The 18,560-nt window shown below is 35.4% G+C and overlaps 1 protein-coding gene, 1 long non-coding RNA gene and 1 other non-coding gene across 12 annotated transcripts in view; 2 read left to right on the plus strand and 1 right to left on the minus strand.

Annotated features, from left to right (window-relative positions):
* The window catches only part of OSBPL8 (oxysterol binding protein like 8), a 157,885-nt gene that overhangs the window by 111,285 nt on the left and 28,040 nt on the right, over nt 1–18,560 (plus strand). For 9 of the 10 annotated variants that reach the window (XM_045872926.3, XM_064590860.1, XM_045872927.3 and 6 more), the window contains 6 exons: nt 1,289–1,359; nt 7,998–8,075; nt 9,879–9,980; nt 12,138–12,341; nt 14,611–14,695; nt 16,379–16,550. In XM_045872926.3, the coding sequence (XP_045728882.1) occupies nt 1,289–1,359; nt 7,998–8,075; nt 9,879–9,980; nt 12,138–12,341; nt 14,611–14,695; nt 16,379–16,550 (712 nt within the window). Of the gene's footprint in view, nt 1–1,288; nt 1,360–5,963; nt 6,072–7,997; nt 8,076–9,878; nt 9,981–12,137; nt 12,342–14,610; nt 14,696–16,378; nt 16,551–18,560 lie in introns of those variants that run through there. The other variant, XM_045872932.3, reaches the window with a different exon arrangement.
* LOC123845140 (small nucleolar RNA SNORA41) lies at nt 2,390–2,522 on the plus strand. The gene has a single exon (XR_006790975.1). It is a non-coding gene; the product is annotated as a small nucleolar RNA SNORA41 (small nucleolar RNA).
* The window catches only part of LOC135364408 (uncharacterized), a 46,192-nt gene continuing 36,486 nt past the window's right edge, over nt 8,855–18,560 (minus strand). The window contains exon 3 of the long non-coding RNA XR_010411430.1: nt 8,855–9,228. This is a non-coding gene — a long non-coding RNA (uncharacterized LOC135364408). The remainder of the gene's footprint in view (nt 9,229–18,560) is intronic.

Raw genomic sequence — 18,560 nt, forward strand, 5'->3', positions numbered from 1 at the left:
CCAGTACATTCATGTATTTTAGATTCATTCTTTTAGAATTTGTATACAATAGTCACTGCCGATGATCATCTTAAGAGTCAACATGAATTGAGGGCGCCTGGGTGGCTCAGTTGGTTAAGTGGCTGCCTTCGGCTCAGGTCATGATCCTGGAGTCCCGGGATCGAGTCCCGGGATCGAGTCCCGCATCGGGCTCCCTGCCAGGCAGGGAGCCTGCTTCTCCCTCTGACCCTCCCCCCTCTCATGTGCTCTCTCTCTCTCTCATTCTGTCTCAAATAAATAAAATCTTAAAAAAAAAAAGTCAACATGAATTGAATGTATACTATATGGAAAATACTATGCTAAATGCTTTCTAATGGATCCTCATTTAATTCTCACAATAAGCACATTGTTAGGTTTTTAAGTCTGTCCCTCAACCTAGATTTATTTTCTCTAGTCCTTTATCACCAATTCTAGAATTGTTTCTGATTTGGCAAGAGGTGTTAAAAATATGCTGGGTTGGTTCTTTCAGTTAGGATTCTTTATTAGAAAAGAGTTCACTAGAGGGGCGCTTGGGTGGCTCAGTCAGTGGAGCAACCGACTCTTGGTTTCAGCTCAGGTCTTGATCTCAGGGTCCTGAGATCAAGCCCCGCCCATGTCGGGCTCTGCACTCATGGGGGAGTCTGCTTCTCTTTCTCTCTGTCTCTCTCTCAAAATAAATAAATCTTTTTTTTTTTTTTAAGATTTAAAAAAAATTTTTATTCATTTGAGGCACAGAGATAGAGCAGAGAGCATGAGCAGGGGGAGAGGCAGAGGGAGAGGGAGAAGCAGGCTCCCTGCTGAGCCAGGAGCCCGACATGGGGCTCAATCCCAGGATCCTGGGATCATGACCTGAGCTGAAGGCAGACGCTTAACTGACTGAGCCACCCAGGCATCCCATAAATAAATAAATCTTAAAAAAAAAAAGAAAAAGAAAAAAAAAAGTCAGTAGAATAAAAGCTCCATGAGGCCTGAGTTCATGAAAAGTGCTCTAGGAGCACAGAAAAGAGGTATTTAGCTTGATGTTGATGGGTTCAGGAAAAGACTTCATTGCCTTTGTAAGCCTTAATTTATTCTAAAGAGTTATACTACATATGATCCCTTAGAAGGGTTTTAAACTATAATAGTTTAACACTGTATGTTTAGTCTAAGCTTTTGTACCAATATACATCAAATATAATGTATATTTGAAATTGGATGACTTATATGCATTTGCTTCTTAATGCCTATATGCTATATAGTAATACTAAAATAATAACAATGTTTTTTAAAGGTTTTGAAAGAGGAAAGGAAGACATTTCTCAAAATAAAGATGAATCTTCACTTTCTATGTCAAAGAGCAAGGTAAGCATGTGTTGTCCCCAAATACATGACTATGGCATTTTTCTAATATTTAAGAAGAAGAACAATAAAATTCTATCAGATTTTTATGGGATGTTTTTATGTTGGTATATCTAAATCATGCCGTATATAAGAAAAAAGGAAAGTTCCACTGGGGTTGATGTCGGTCCTGTTGGTTACTTAGAAATACAGCCTATTGGTAACCAGTGTGTTCTCTCCAGAGTTATATTGCTTCTGATATGTCTGTTATTGTAGTACTTCTCAGACTGAGAATTCCATTCGGAGAAGTTCTCAGGATTCCTTGTGTTTTGTTTTGTTTTGTTTTTTAACTCTTAAGTGTTTTGAGTTTATTTGAATGACAGTCAAAATACATACATTTTGGGGCACTTGGGTGACTCAGTTGTTAAATGTCTGCCTTCAGCTCAGGTCATGATCCCAGGGTCCTGGGATCGAGGCCCACATCGGGCTCCCTGCTTGGTGGGAAGCCTGCTTCTCCCGCTCCCACTCCCTCTGCTTGTGTTCCTGCTCTCGCAGTCTCTCTCTCTGTCAAATAAATAAATAAAATCTTAAAAAAAAAAAATACATACATTTTACCAGTTAAAGGCCAAAGGTCTCTTGCAGTAATGGCCTGCAATTGAAAGACATTTTCTTAGAATGAGATACAGTTTCCTAAATTAGTAATTCTCAAACTGGGATACTTGTATATATTTTTACTGTTGAGAACTTTTTCTTTAAGAGTATATATTCAAATTTGAGAAACACTATGTAATACATTGCTTTTCCTATGGGTTTGTAATTTCTCTAATATTATATATAGAATATATATATTCTATATATAATATATTTGCTATAATTTGTTAAAGAATTTGACTTCTGACTGTTATTTCAGGTTCTGAAATAACAGAGACAGAATCAAAATTGATTCCATTTTGTTTGTGGAATCAAACTTCAGTGACTGTCAGAAAATCTATTTCTTAAGCTAGTGTATTCTCTGCTGTTCTCAGCTAATGAGAGCTGCTACTCATTATTTTTCTGCCACAGCTCCTAGTCTCTAGCTGTCCTCATGGGAGCAGTTGTGGCATTCCACTGTGGGAAAGAAACTGTTTACATGATTAAACACCTCTTTCTTAACAAAATAGAAGTGGGCATATGTATGACGAACAGAACATGAAAAAAACCTACATTTTTGTTTCCATGCATGACAGTGGTTGAGAAGAGTGCATGATTTTTTTTAATGTATAATTTTATACACACTTTATCCACACTTTTCAAGTATTCATTACTTAAATATCATATGTGTAAAAGTACTTAGGATAGAAGTTTAATAGTACCATATATATATATATATATATATATATATAACATACAAGTAAGAAATTCCTTGATCATTTTATGAGATGTGTAAAGGAAAAATAATTTATTTTGAGTCTTCAATAGCTAGAAATATAATGAAATTTATAGAACTTTTTTAAACCTATTTTCAAGCAGTTAATACCAGAATTGTTGAATATGTGGTAGAACAGTATTCCTTCTCAGAAGTCTAAATACTTAAACCCCACACTTATATATCATAGCCACCTATATGTAGTCTCTAAATTGGGGGGAGGGGAAGAAGGAGGGCAGGGAGCCTGAAAAGAAAATTTACATACCTTAATGAAGCAGGGTGGATTAATGAAAAAAAAATAGGCTTTAGAACTGTACTTTTAGGGGCGCCTGGGTGGCTCAGTCGGTTAAGCCACTGCCTTCGGCTCAAGTCATAATCCCGAGGTCCTGGGATCGAGCCCCGCATTGGGCTCCCTGCTCTGCGGGAAGCCTGCTTCTCCCTCTACCACTCCCCCTGCTTGTGTTCCCTCTCTCGCTGTCTCTCTCTCTGTCAAATAAATAAATACAATCTTAAAAAAAAAAAAAAAAAGCAACACATACATAAAAATAAATTTAAAAAAATAAAAACAGAGCTGTACTTTTAATAGCACCAATCATTCTGGACTCTTTAAATTAACTAAAATCAATTGAAATTAGAAGTTCCTCAGTTACACTAGCCATATCTCAAGTGCTCAGTAGCCATATATAGCATTTCTGTCATTCAGAAAGTTCTGCTGGGCAGCACTGTTTTAAAGTCAAAAAAGCAAATTTGAATCTTGATTCATATATATTACTTGTGACTTCTTAGATACTAACTACAGTGATATTAATAGCTATTTTGTATTAAGAGCTTACTGTGTGTCACCTTAACTCTCATAACAATACTAAAAGGTGGTAGGTATTATTGGCCCCATGTTCTAAGTGAACAAACTGAAGCTTAGAGAAATTAAATGAGGGTCAGAGTGGTAAAGCTGGGATTCAAAATGGCTTCAGTTTTCTTATCTGTACAAAGGAGAAAAGATCCACATCCCAGATTGTGATACTGCAAGTGCCTGACAGAGTACCTGGTTAATAGTAGGTATTTGAGAATTCATCTTCTTTTTTTGAATAAGAATTACAGTGGAGGGACACCTGGCTGGCTCAGTTGGTAGAGCATGCGACTCTTGATCTTGGGGTTGTGAATTCAGGCCCCACGTTGGACATAGAGCTTATTTAAAAAGAGAGGGGGAATTGCAGTGAATGAATGGGATTCTTAACATGGTAACTAGTGTAAGTAAAATTGTTCTTAAATCCTGATATTTTCCAACAGTTGAAACCTATTGATTCTATCTTAACTTAGATTTAATCCTTGTTTATTCTGTTAGCTGAAGAGATGCATAGTCACCAGTTTGTCCTTAAATATTCTAACACATAACCCAGTCTTATTTTTCACAACAATCCTAAAATTTATACATTTATCATTAAACCACATTCTCATGGAATTCTGAACATTTTAACCTTACTTAAGTAACTTCAGGAAACAAAGTTTTGTTATTCCTTCTGTAATCAGTGTGCATAACTGAGACAATCCTAATTTTAACCTTATATTTTTCTGAATTTGATGCAAAAAGTATTAATACTGCCATTTTGGTCATAGGATTTGGGATTATTTCTTAAAATACATGATTAAGACCAGTAAGCACAATGGAATACACTTTTTTACCCCCCCATTTTTAAAAAAATACAGTTTCTATTTCTCATGCATCCTATAAATGAGTGGATTGGAAAAGTCAGTTAATCAAATCCCATCTCATCTTGCTGTTAGCGTTTTTAAATGAATTTTTAGTAGTCCATCTCAACAAAAGGAATTTCCAGCATGGGTACTGTGTCTAGTGGGATAAAAGTAATCCTACTACAAGGGTAGTGGTTTTTGAGCCCAGATCTATTTATTGACTTGATTCTCCAGGCATACATACATCTGTTTATTTATAGGGATGCTACATGTCTATCACTTGATGTAAAAAATATATTTACCTGGACATTTAAAAAACCCTTCCAAATCAGGATATCTGATCTAGTCATATTAACATGAACATTATCCCTTATATCTGTAGTATTTTGTAGTTTTCAAAGCAAGAGTAAAGTATTCTCATACATAAATGTTCCATTTATTTAAAGGCCAGATCTTTGATAGCACTTACACTGTAGAGGATAGTCACAAACCTGAAACACAATATATACCAAGTAGTATGTTAAACACATCATGCACACTACCTCATTTAACCCTCAGAGCAATCCTACAGGTTAATAAGAGTATCCTCATTTACAAACAAGGAAGCTAAGACTGAAAGAGATTGAATAACCTCCTGAATCACGCAGCCTGTAAGAGGACAATAGTTATGGGGGGAAATGAAAAGAAGGAAGGAAAAAGAAAACAACCTACTGAGCATTCTAAGACCATTTAATGAAGAAACAAACAGTACTATATATTAAACCCTGTGGTGATCATTAAGATCGTGTTCAGTAAGGTTATAAAAGAAGGACCAAGTTAGTTTAGTAAAATATTTCCAACAAAAATAGTTTGAGTTTTGGTATTTAAAAGGAAACCTGTTAATACAGAAAACTTTGGTATAGTGTATTTAAAAAGCTTGTAGAACTTGGTCAGTGGATTTTTTTTCCCCCCAGAACTGGCTACACAGAATGGCAAGGATTCCTTGAAATATGTGTTCTCTAAAATTTACCAAGCTCAGATGACCCCCTTCTGGCCTGCAGGTGCCTTATATTCTAGAATCTTTTAGGAATCACCAAGCCAGATCTTGTCATGTCAGGGAAACATATTTCCTGTTGTTCATGAAGATAAGTCTTAAATTTGAGTCTGGCTAAAATTCTGTGTAAATAGTTTTAAAAGGTAAGAAATCATTACAGTGAAATGGCTAAGAGCATGAGACTGGGAATTAGGTAGACCGGGGTACAAATCCCAGCTCATCTCCTTATTGGCTCTGCAACTTTGGAAAGTTATTTTTAATTGGTTAGTCTTGGTTTTCTTATTAGCAAAAGGGAGATATTATTACTATCTCATAGGGTTGCTTTGAGGATTAAATGAGGTAGTGCATGTGAAGTGTTTAGGAAAGTACTTGGTAAAGAATAAGTAGCCATTTCTGTTAGCATTTATTCTTCATTTACTAGTGTCTAAGAAGTATATTATAATACACATTTTCCTCTTAAGCTGTGAGAAATAGAAATCATCCTCTTTTTCTGACAGTAGCTGTGCCATCTTCAGGTTCTCGGGGGCAAGGAGAAGACAGAGACTGTTTGGCTTGAGCAACTTTGTAAAATTGTTTTGTTATCACAATCAGTGTGCCATTGCCATGAGAGTAAGTACTATGATGTTTCAAGTTCAGTTCTCAAAGGAGTGACTTTAACAAAAATTTAATTGGGTTAATCCCCACCTTCTGCATTGTACATAGTTTGTAGTTCCCTTCTATCTAGTGCAGCCAGTTATTATCATCATCACCATAATCACCCATATTTCGTACCAAGTAGCAGAGGTGTTTTTTCAGAGAGGTAAAAGAAATGAGTTGCAAATGCTAGTTTAATTTTCATTTTATTAATTCATCAGATATTTAGTGAGCCCTTTCTTTTCCCCAGGTGATAGCTGTGTCATTGGTGAATAAGTATGGTCCCTGCCTTCATGGTTCTTCAAATGGAGTGAGGGAGTTCATACCCAAAGTTTTGTTACCTGTAATCACACCTAGTGCTTTGCAGGTCTAGCCATTCAACATTTGAAAGCCACCATTTGGATCAAGCCCCATATACTTTCTTGGCACCAGGAGTCATGCTAAGTACTTTATTTTTTTTTTTTTTAAAAGATTTTATTTATTTGAGAGAGAGAATGAGAGAGAGTGAGCACATGAGAGGGGGGAGGGTCAGAGGGAGAAGCAGACCCCCCGCTGAGCAGGGAGCCCAATGCGGGACTCGATCCCGGGACTCCAGGATCATGACCTGAGCCGAAGGCAGTCGCTTAACCAACTGAACCACCCAGGCGCCCCCATGCTAAGTACTTTAAATACCTTCTCCTGTGTCTAACAATAGATAAAAATGAAAATCATAGGACAGAAGACACTAAGCGTGTTTAATTTTATTGTCCAAGATTTATAGAAGCAGCTTTCACATTTGTGCTCTCTTACTCTGGTGAAAGAATGTAGTCTCTTCAAAAGAGTGCTTGATTAGGAGACCTAGATTCTGATCCCTGTTGCATTATTGTTAGTTTAGAAAATCAACCTCCAGAGCCTCCCTTTCATGATTTGTAAAATGGAGCTAAAACCACTTGTTATGTCTATTTTTAAGGTTCTTTTTTTTTTTTTTTTTTAAGATTTATTTATTTATTTGAGAGAGGGAGAAAGAGTGCTAGTGCACCTCTGGGGGTGTTCAGAGGGAGAGAAGTGGACTTCCACTAAGTGTGGACCCCAGTGTGGGGCTTGATCTCACACCTTGAGATCATAACCTGAGCCAAAATCAAGAGTTGGATGCTTACCCAGCTGAGCCACCCAGGTGCTTCTATTTGTCAAGATTCTTATGAAGATCAAATAAAAATAAGTATAAGCAAAGTCTGGAAAGAAGTTTAAGACAATAATACTTTAGGGGCACTTAGGATAGGTAGGAAGAAGTAGATGCTAGGAATATTGGTTTTTGAACACTACAAATTAGATAGTGTTTTAATACTAATTTCTGAAGATAATATTTCTTTCCATTGGAGAAGTAGCAATAGGGCAATGTGTGCAGTAACTAGAATGTACATGGTTTATTTTATTAACTTGGAATATTTTAACTGTTAAAAAATTACATTGCTTTGGATACTTTTGTTTTAAGAATAAATTGCATATGTTTCTTAGAAATATTCTGGAAAGTAGAATGCAAAAATTTACAAATGATCTTATTTAACCTCACATTGTAGATTAGTTTATTGATTAGGGTTTTTTTTTTTTAGTAATCTCTACATCCAATGTGAGGCTTGAAGTCACGACCCCAAGATCAAGAATTGCATCCTTTTCTGAGCCAGCCAGGCACCCCTGATTAGTGTTTATTTTGTGCTTTTGTGGGTTTAACATGGATTAGCTTTTAAACTAAAGCTATCTATATAGGGAAAATGGACACCTGAAAATTTATTTTTGCCTAAATCACAGCAATAAATGGGAAGAATTCACAAACATAGCTTTAACATTAATTCGTATATGCTGTATATGTAGAATAAGTGAAGGTTTTAATTATGATTTCTCTTTGTTCATTTCTGTGTGATTCAGTCTGAATCTAAACTTTATAATGGCTCGGAGAAGGATAGTTCTGCTTCAAGCAAGCTCACAAAGAAAGAATCTCTCAAGGTTAGTTTCCAGTTATTTCATAAATAACATTGTGCTTTGCATGTGCTTTTGAAAGTAGGCTAACAATAACAAGATAAATACCTGTCTCCTAAAGAAAGAAAAATAATATCCAGACAGGCACACATAAAGAATGTTAATATTTGTATGGCACGCTGGAGTCAACTGAAGAGGCTACTTGATGACTGTCGGGCGCTGCCTCCGGCCTCACCTGACCATTCCTTTGGCTGAGGACTGGACAGCTCTGCACACTTGAACCGAGTTGGGCACATCACTGTGTTGTAGAACGTGTTATGGGAAGCTCTGGTGCTTTTTGAAATTCAAGTTTACGAACTTGCAGGGTCGTGGGCTGAATTTGGCCCACAGGTAGATACATTTGTTTGATGTATACAATGTTTTAAAAATTTGAGGTAACAAATACAAGTTCAGCTTTCCAACCTCTCTTTAAGAAATATGCACTTGGGCTTGCCTTCCAGAATGGCCACGGATCCTGGATCTTAAGAAACACATGCTCTCTAATTGACTCTTATCCCTGCATGGTCTATTTTTACCCCTTTTTTTCTTATATCTGATCCTGTATGCATTTGCATTTGCAATCCCATATTAAATCTACTGTTACTCAGATATGCATATTAGTAAAGACCAAAAGTCTGAAGTTTTTTGGCTGTAGAATTATTTAAATTTTGTTAGGTGTATATAGTCTTTTTGTCGCTAAGTGTAAAACAGGAAGGTTTTATAGCTAAAAGAAATGTATCACTGATAGTTTATCACCACTTTTCCATCCATTTAATAACAAAGTAATAATAAGACTATATTAATCCACTGCAGCCTTCCCAGATTACCTCAGAGGTAACTTATGAAGGTAAAACTTTGATATTTTGAATGAATTAATATCATTTTATGATAATATCTTAGTATCAGGAAAGAGCAAAATTGCCAGTTGCAAACAAATGCAGCATTGTCTGCAATATGAAAAAACTGATAACAGAGTGGATTTCCATCAGTAAGAGAACTTAAGAAAAATTATAGAGCAGTAATAGCATGGTGGTTAAGAGCATGTCTTTTAGAGCCAGTCTGCCTTTGATGAATTGTGCCTCCATGACTTACTAGCTGTGTGATCCTGGGTAAGTCACTCTTTGTCCTTCAGTTTTCTCATCTGTAAAATAAGGATAATAATTGTCTTACTTTCTGGGGTTATTGTGAAGATAATGAGATAGTACTTGTAAAGTGCTTAGAACAGTAACTGGTATGCAGAATGTGTCCAGTTAACCCCCATGTTTTATTCATACTACGAAACTTATATAGCAATGAGGTAGGCATGGAAATGCTCCCAAAAATATTGAATGGGAGAACCTTTTTTAAAAAAATGTTTAAAAAACAAAACCTCAAAAGCTATATATTTCTGTAGGTTGTATACATAGAAAAAGCCTGAAAGGATAGTGTTTTCCAAAAGTGTTAATAGTGGTCCGTTCTGGGGATTGGGAATAGGATAGGGTCTAATAAAGCTTTTAGCTTTATTTGTGTTGTTTGAAATTCTTACCATAAGATTGGATACATGTAGTATTGTGTAATTAAAAAAAGGTAAATTCTTCAAAAAGATACAGAGAACTAGTGATCAGAAAAACTAGATTCTAACCTCTAAAAATTCCTACCAGCTCTTAAAAAAAAAGTTCTTTTATCCTAAAATGCTAGAATTCTAAAAGAGGTTTAGAATCTTATACTCTACATGTTATAGACCTAAATTTTTAGAAAGAAATTGCCCATTTCTAATGAATTTTTAATTTTTCTATTATTTTTGTAAAATAGGTGCAAAAGAAAAATTACCGAGAAGAAAAGAAAAGAGCCACAAAGGAGTTACTCAGTACAATCACAGATCCTTCTGTTATTGTTATGGCTGATTGGTTGAAGGTCAGTTTGTATTGAAGCTTGAATTCATATTGCTGGATGTTTACCTACTAGAATAGGAAAGCCCAGAGTGCATCTAAAGCCTTCAAGACAAAAACAACTCCTGGGATGATTGTTTTTCACTGGCAACCTATTAATTGTATCCCAGAGGTTCTATGTTCCAGTCTTAATGGGGAGAAGGAAACTTAACATTGTCTGTCTTGAAATAACATCAGATATGGATAGCAGTTCTTTTTAAAAGGCTTTTTGGTTTGTGTGACATTATATAGTCTAAAGAAATATTTTGCTGTTCAAACTATCATTTAGTATTATTGTAGACTTGTATGCATTATTGAGAAGATATTAAGCAAAGTTAATACAAAAGTTATCTTTTGGAAAGGATTAATTTTCAGAAAAACGTGCATATTGCTGTTTCCATACCTTATTTTGGCCTCTGGTTATTTCCACTATCTTTCATTTCCTTTTTTTAATCATCCCCCACTATCCTCTTTCTCACTCTTATCTGAAGGTTATTTAGTTGGAATCTTTCAGACTAATGCTGAGTTTAAGAATGATCTTGTTGAGACTCTGACTCCCAGGAAATTTTAGTACCTGACATTAATCTAAAAATCACGCCAGCCCTGAAAGTTTTCCACTCCCAAAAAGTTGGTACAACCTCCAATGTAAAATCCTTAGGAGATCCTTTGTGGAAATTCTCTCACTAAAATGGGAGCCTAATGATAGTTTCCTTGTTAGTTCAGGTAGTACTAGGGTCTTCTTCAGTGTTGTGCTGGAAACACATTCGACTTACTTTGACTGTCTTTAAGCTCCACGTCTCATTTGGGTTTTTCAGAGCTAAACTTCTTCCTCTTGTCTTCTGACATTGGATTCCTGCAGCTAACCCCCTTAAAGTCCCACCACATCCCCTGGCTGACTTTTCTAAATCATACCTTCATTCTGATATTTGCCATCCATGTTCTATTATCACATGTCCCAGTTCCAGAATGTTATCTTAGGATAACTCTTCCTTTTGCTTTTCTTGTCTTTCCATTTCTTTTACATAAACACATACTTTTCTCAAAGATTTTCTCTTCATTCCTGGCTCCAAACTCCCCCTTACTATTTTTTTTCTTATTTACAGTTACTGTGGTATGCCTATTTCAGGGGTTAGGGAGTCCTATATTTATTTCGTAATTCATAAAAGTGCTTTGAGAGAGCAGATGTTTTACAGTAAGTAAAAGTGAGGATAATTCCTAGTTTTTATTCTAAATATATTAGCATTCTTTTCAGTATTGTGAATTCAGTGACTTGCATAGAAACATTTTTAATGGATGACAGAAATAGAAATTGATAGGAAAAAACAGTTATAGACTTGTTATTGCCATCACATTAAATCCTGGGACGAGGAACATTTTGAGATTAGAGAGAGATTCAGGTAACTGTGTTTTAAAATTCCCCCAAGAACTGAAATGGCACAGTTTATGTAATTACTAAGAACAGAGTAATTTAGAGAAGGTAATTTTAGGGGTTGGAAGAGAGTTCTTCCCTCTTCTACCACTCAGTGAATATTTAGGGAATGCCTGGTGGTTGTGCTAGCAGCGATTTCAGCACTGCTGATATAGTGGTAGGAGGGAAACAATCTTAAAAGGTGGAATAATCTTGGGATGCCTGGGTGGCTCAGTTGGTTAAGTGGCTGCCTTGGGCTCAGCGGGGAGCCTGCTTCTCCCCTCTGCCTGCAGCTCCCCCTGCTTGTGCTCTCTCTCTCTCTGTGACAAATAAATAAAAATCTTTTAAAAAGGTGGAATTTTCTTATACTCCCACAAATAAAATTATGATAGTTGCTAAGAAGAGGAGAATCTTGGTACTAGGAAAGTATATTTTAATGGCTCCTGAGCTGGCCTGAGGGTTAGGAAAACCATTCTACTTGGCGCATTATTTTGAAACTGTTGACCTCGTCTCTGGCTAGACTTTAAGTTTCTTGGCGGCAGGAGCTATGCTATTTTTAGCTTTGCGTGCAGTGCTTACCATCTAGTAGCTTAAAAAAAAATCTACTGAATCTAAAGTGTATATTTTGTGGAAATTTTAGATTAAAACATCCTATTTGCCATTACTGAGTTTTTATATTGTGGAGCAAAAAGAGAAAAAGAGCTTTATTTCCTAAATAAACTTATCTTTCTGTAGATTCGTGGTACTCTAAAGAGCTGGACCAAGTTGTGGTGTGTTTTGAAACCCGGGGTGCTACTGATTTATAAAACCCAAAAAAATGGTCAGTGGGTAGGAACAGTCCTTCTGAATGCCTGTGAGATCATTGAACGTCCATCAAAAAAGGATGGCTTTTGTTTCAAACTTTTTCATCCTTTGGAGCAGTCTATTTGGGCAGTGAAGGTAAGTAAGCACTTGTTACATAGGTAAAAGATAAAGATGACAATCTGTGAGTTTCAGAGTGGAGATAAATCAATTAATCTAATGATTTCTGACCTCAGCCAGGACTTCTAAATTTGCTTCTGTTTCCAAGTGCATTATTCCTCTTTTTCTTTCTGCCCACGTTGAACTGTGTACCAAAAGGCTTTGTTTAGCTTTAAGATCTATCTTAAAAACTTTTGCAGAAAATGTTTCCCAAATTTTCATCATACTTTATAATGTGTTCTCCGTGGTGATTAAGTTTGTACTGTTTTTTTTATTGCAATTACTAACTTTGCTTTGTAATATTGTATCATATTTATAGTGTTTTTGTTTCTATCAAAATTATAAGATCTTCTAGAACGGAGCTGCCATTTATTTGTGTGGTCTTTCCTGTAGTGATGTAAATATGTGACTAGAAGCAGTCCTATGTACTCTTGAGGTTCAGCTGTCTTTGAAGATGGAGCTCTGTTTTAAAACTAAAAAGTATTACTGTGGTCACTTCTGTGTGTAAAAGCAGAAACTTAATCAGGAAAATAGGAATGCAGGGCACCTGGGTGGCTCAGTTGGCTAAGCGTCTGCCTTTGGTTCAGGTCATGATCCCAGGGTCCTGGGATGGAGCCCCACATCGGGCTCCTTGCTCAGCATGCACTACACACTAATGGAATAAATGGATTTAGTTTAAATTTTTACAAAGCAATCATTGTTTTAGTTTCTAAGATGGTCAATTATATACGGATAAGAGGGTTTAGAGGTTCTTCTTTAAGGGAAACCACCTAATTGAGACTTAGGGTTAAACAAAAGGAACTTCAGCTTTTAAATATTTTTTGGTATTGCTTAATTAGGCAATATACATACACCTATAAAACACCTGGACTTTTAACCTTTATTTCAGTAGCCTATAGTCGTAGCAGGACTAAATTTAGGATTAGAGAGTTAGTTCCATTCTGGGATTAGGCACTTCCTATAGGGAAAGAATTTAACCCAGAGAACCTCTGTTAATTATATATCATGTGATTCTCAAGTGAAAAAACAACTTTCAAAACCCTTTATGTATAGTATTTATTCTTTACTACTACTCTTAGGAATTGAAAAAATTATAATGAATTTTTAAATTATTAAAAAAGATTTTTAATGTCAAATTTATTGAATTCCCAATATTGTTGGGAGGGAAGGAAATTTGTCCAATTAGATGATCATCAGAACATTCTCCACAAGCAAAATATGCTTAGGACATTGTTTAAACAGCTTTAAAGTCAGTATCTATGATAAGGTAAAAGTAATATTTAACAGTTCTTACTTTGGATCTGGGACTCTTGAGCACTTTATGTGGACCCCTTTTAAAAATTCTCATACCTTTAAGGAGGTTGTAATTTTCCCTATTACCCAGATAAAGAGATTGAGGCCTAAAGGGGTTACTTAAGTAATTTTTCTAGCATGGAACCAAGCTCGAAACCCAAGCAGTCTGACTAGATGGTGGTTCTAGGAGTTGGCCCATAAGCTATTTGAAAATACCCAAGTGATACTACAGGATTTGTTAAAATTGACTTTTTCTTCCTTTTTATTTTGAATCTATATCTTCTTTATGTTTATGCTTCTCAAATTCATTTTATTCTTTGATCTTACAACTTAAAATTACACTTTGTCTATCAAAATTATACTGTTCTAGCCTCAGATTTTCTTTCCAGGGAAGAACTGGGTTCACCTGAAGAATTCCTCTTTCTTTCTGGAAGAATAAAATTAGCTTTTTTCATTGGTATTTTATAACAAGTATTTTATAACAATTGTATCAATGGTTGTAAAATAGAGATTTTTCCCTAGACCTAGTCAAAATTCATTTCTTTTTTTCTTGTAAATTATAGTTCCAGCTTTTTTTTTTAGGTCTCTAGAAATTTAATATTATTTATCTTAGTAGTATCTCTGGGATAGAAATTTCTCTATTAAATTAAAATTTCATCTAGTATAATAAATTGCAGGTTTCTCTTTACTATGTGAACAATAAACAGAGATATTTAATGATAGCTATAAGTTGTTCAGTTTTCTGGTAAGGAGGTATATTTGTTGGAAGAGGAAAACTTTTCTTAATACTTACCATCTGCTTTCTTAAGAAGCATGAGGTTAAAGGTTGTTTGCTTTTAGATTATAACCCATGCCTAACTTAGATTGTTACAGGTAATAATGGATAATATGAAGTTGAGATTTCATAATACCTACTGTATACCACTTATTTTATTTTATTTTATTTTATTTTAAGGGTCCAAAAGGTGAAGCAGTTGGATCTATAACTCAGCCCTTACCTAGCAGTTATCTGATCATCCGAGCTACTTCAGAGTCAGATGGTAAATACAGATTTTTGATGGATTTGATTTTGGTCCTCATTTTTAAGGATTTATTTTATATGCCACTGTGTATTTATTTTCCTTTGGGGAAAATCTCTTTAGTATGGTATTTACAGCAGAGGTATTGTAATCATAAATTGATTTTGATAGTAAAATATCATTAACTTTGTAGACAAACAGGGAAATCTGATAGGAAGAAAGCCTTGTGAAGTCAAATTGGCAGCCTAAAGTTTTCTTCTTCATTCTGCATTGACATACTAACACCTTTTGATTTGGTTAGTGTTCTTTGTGGTAACTCATTAAGTTTTATAATTTTAGAGGTACATTTAATATGCTATTTGTATTTTATTTATAAAAATTAATATTTATGGGGTGCCTGGGTGGCTCAGTTGGTTGAGCGTCCAACTGTTGGTTTCAGCTTGACTGGGAGATCAAGCCCCATGTCAGGCTCCCCACTCAGCAGGGAGTCTGTTTCCCCTCTGCCCCTCCTTCCTGCTCTTGTACATGAGCTCTCTCTCAAATAAATAAATCTTTTTTTTAAAAAAAACATTTAGGGGCACCTGGGTGGCTCAGTTGGTTGAGCGTCTGCCTTCGGCTCAGGTCATGATCTCAGGGTCCTGGGATCGAGCCCCGCATCGGGCTCCCTGCTCAGTGGGGAGCCTGCTTCTCCCTCTCCCTCTGCCTGCCGCTCCCCGTACTTGTACTCTCTCTCTCTGTCAAATAAATAAATATTTTTAAATTAACATAACACATATACACTGTTTTGTTTTTTTTATGTAAGAGATTCAAGTACAAACTTTGTTCTATACCTAGTAACTTAATACTTAATTCTTGAAGCAATATGGAGAGAGCAAAACTTTTGTGAAAGCAAAGCTAACTTTAAAACCTTAATAATTGATAATGGATTTCTTCCTCACTTTTATGTTTTATAATTTAGCTTAGCCTAGCGAATCTTGTAACCTTTCAGTTTACTTTTACTTGATGATTATTTTTAAAATTAAAATACCATAGGCACAAGCTTACATTATGAAAGTGTTTTACTTGACTGATATTTCCAGCAGATATTGAAACATATATATACACACACACACACATACATTTTTAAGAGCAACTAACGGGTTTTTTCGTTTTGTTTTGCTAATACAGTTCTAAATTTTAATTTAAAATATTAGTGTTTCTGCTAATATGGCAGTTCATTACAATATTGTACCGGCATTTCCATGACTCAGAAATTTTCATACATATAAGTAGAATGGATGGTAAACCTGGGGATAGAACTTTTATCAACAAAACATCATTTTGATAAGTTTGTTTATAGTAGAAACATAATGTCTTCAGTATATTTTATGTACTTTCTTTGGTAGTTGCAAATCATACTCCCTGTTACTGTTCTAAGATTTTAAAAATAAAGTACCTTTATTTTAGATTAGGTGTACTTTCTAATGCATCCCATATGCTATTCATTTACCAGTGGTTTCTAGATGCTTTGTCTGTAAAAAGCACTTGCTAAACTGAAAAATTGCATTAAAATCCTTGCAAGATTTTATATTCAAATTAACTTTGCCAGTTTATGTTTCTCAAAGAAATAATAGTATGCTTAAAGGTTAACGGTGTTAAATTAAGATGGCTGCTGGTTTTTGTAGTTTCTTGAACTACACTGCTTACGAATCTGTGTTCTTCTAGGAAGGTGCTGGATGGATGCTTTGGAGTTGGCTTTGAAATGTTCTAGTCTTCTTAAACGTACAATGATCAGGGAAGGAAAGGAACATGACCTGAGCATTTCATCAGAGAGCACACATGTGACTTTGTATGGCTTATTACGTGCTAACAATCTCCACAGTGGTGACAACTTTCAGTGAGTAGCTACTGTCACTAATTTTTATAAGGGACTATGTTGTTCGCGAGGTTAGTTGGTGGGCCTAGAATTTTTGTAATGTATCTAAAATTGAACTTGGATGTTTTCTTCCCATTATATGGCCTCAGGCCTGGTTTGAGATCTGTTTAGTTGCTGTTATAAGGTATAGAAAGTTATTTTCTTGATTTCAGCTAATGTGAATTAATTGTTCTTTCCCACATATATACCTTGTCTTTGTACATGGTGTTCCCTCCATTAAGAGTATTTCCTAGTCCTCCTTGCTCTTTTCTCCTGTTATAATCCTATTCTTTAAGACCAGTCTCAAATATTACATCAAATGCAAAGCCTTTCCTGCTTCATGACAGTAAGATGTAATTTGTTCTTCTATTGCTGTTCTATAACACTTTTTAATTTTTTTGGTAATGGTACTTACTCTACCTGGTATTTGTGGAATTCTCCTATTGTAAGTGTTTCAAGTTGGAACTGTATCCTGTTTGTGGTTTTATCTTCTGAGATACTCGTTGTAGTTGATACTAAAAAAATATTTCCCTAGGGAAACTAACAAATACTTTGTTTGAGGTTCACATCACTTGTTGTTTTGTAGGAAAAATATTAGATTTCCCTCTCCTCCCTTGTCCCAATACTCAACTTCTGCTCTGAAACTACTTATTCCCATCAGCATTGAGGTTGCTTTGAGGTTAGGAATGAATGTTTGTTGAGGCCTCTTCCCAAGATTTTTCCCTCGAAGCTCTTCAGCTGTAAATAGTCCATTGTTTTTACTGAATCCCAGGTAATTTTTAAGTGCTATTATTTTGGAATCTTAAAACTTCATCTGCTTCACATATTTATTCATTTAAGTTTTTTGAGCCTTTTTTCTGTATAAGACATTATACATAATTTTCTGTATTATTCACTGCATTATAAGTAGGGAGATCAGATACGATCCTAAATTTGAATCCAGTACAACAGTTTACTAGCTCTGTGATCCTGAAGAGACATTTTATTTTGTCTTGTTTTGTTTGAAACCTATAAAATGCCAGGCAACTATAAATAATAGGAAGATAAGAATGACATAAACAACCAAAGGAGAGGGATGCTTTAGTTTAATACAGGATCAGGAGAATTTAGAGGATGGAAAGATAACATTCAGCTAGGGAATCAGGAAACAGATTTTTACAAAGGTAGAATCAGCATAGCAATGTGTTCATTTGGCTGTGTGACAGAACATGAGCTAAGAGCTGATGATGCAGAGATGAGGGGAACAGAGGCCTACTTTGAGATGTATAGTCTGCTTGGATGTAAGGGACAGGGAGTGGGTGAAGTTAAAGATTACAAGTTTTAAGCCTGAGTGACTGGTAAGATGATGGTAAAATTTTAAAAAAAGGACCATGTTGGGAGATGATAATTTATTAAATATTGGACATGTTGAGGATGCATTGGTCCCAGGACATATAGATGATATCAGCCAAGCATTTAAAAACATGGGCCTGAAGCTTACTTATGCATGCATGGCTTTGAAAATCAAATAGAAATGATGGTGAAGGCTTGAAATTGGCAAGCTTGCCAAAGGAGAGAGAGGACAGAGAAAATAAGAAGGCCAAGGAAGATTAAAATATCTTAAGGATGGAAGGAGGTAAGAGGAATCAGAGAGCTCAAAGAGTCAAACCATAGTTACATGCAACCTGAGCACTGAGACAGTTTCAAGGAAAATAATCATCAAAATCACAGAGAAATCACAGAAGGTGAAGATTAGACAAGGATTTGTCAACTAAGCCATTGTTAGTGACCTTTAAAGGAACAGATTCAGTGGATTCAGGGGAGTGAAAACCAGATCATGAGAGGTTAAGGAGAGAGTAGATGGTAAGAAAACAGGGACAGAATTTGAGACTACATTTTTAAAATACATGATTATAAAGGGAAAGAAAGAAAACAAGTACTATAAAAATGAATTTCTATTAGAAATTTTTTGGTTAGGGAAGCCTGGGTGGCTCAGTTGATTAAGCATTGCAA

This window comes from Mirounga angustirostris, unplaced genomic scaffold, assembly GCF_029215605.1.
Source record: "Mirounga angustirostris isolate CCGP_5_RB_7025 unplaced genomic scaffold, mMirAng1.0.hap1 SCAF_5, whole genome shotgun sequence".
NCBI classification, from domain to species: Eukaryota; Metazoa; Chordata; class Mammalia; order Carnivora; family Phocidae; genus Mirounga; species Mirounga angustirostris.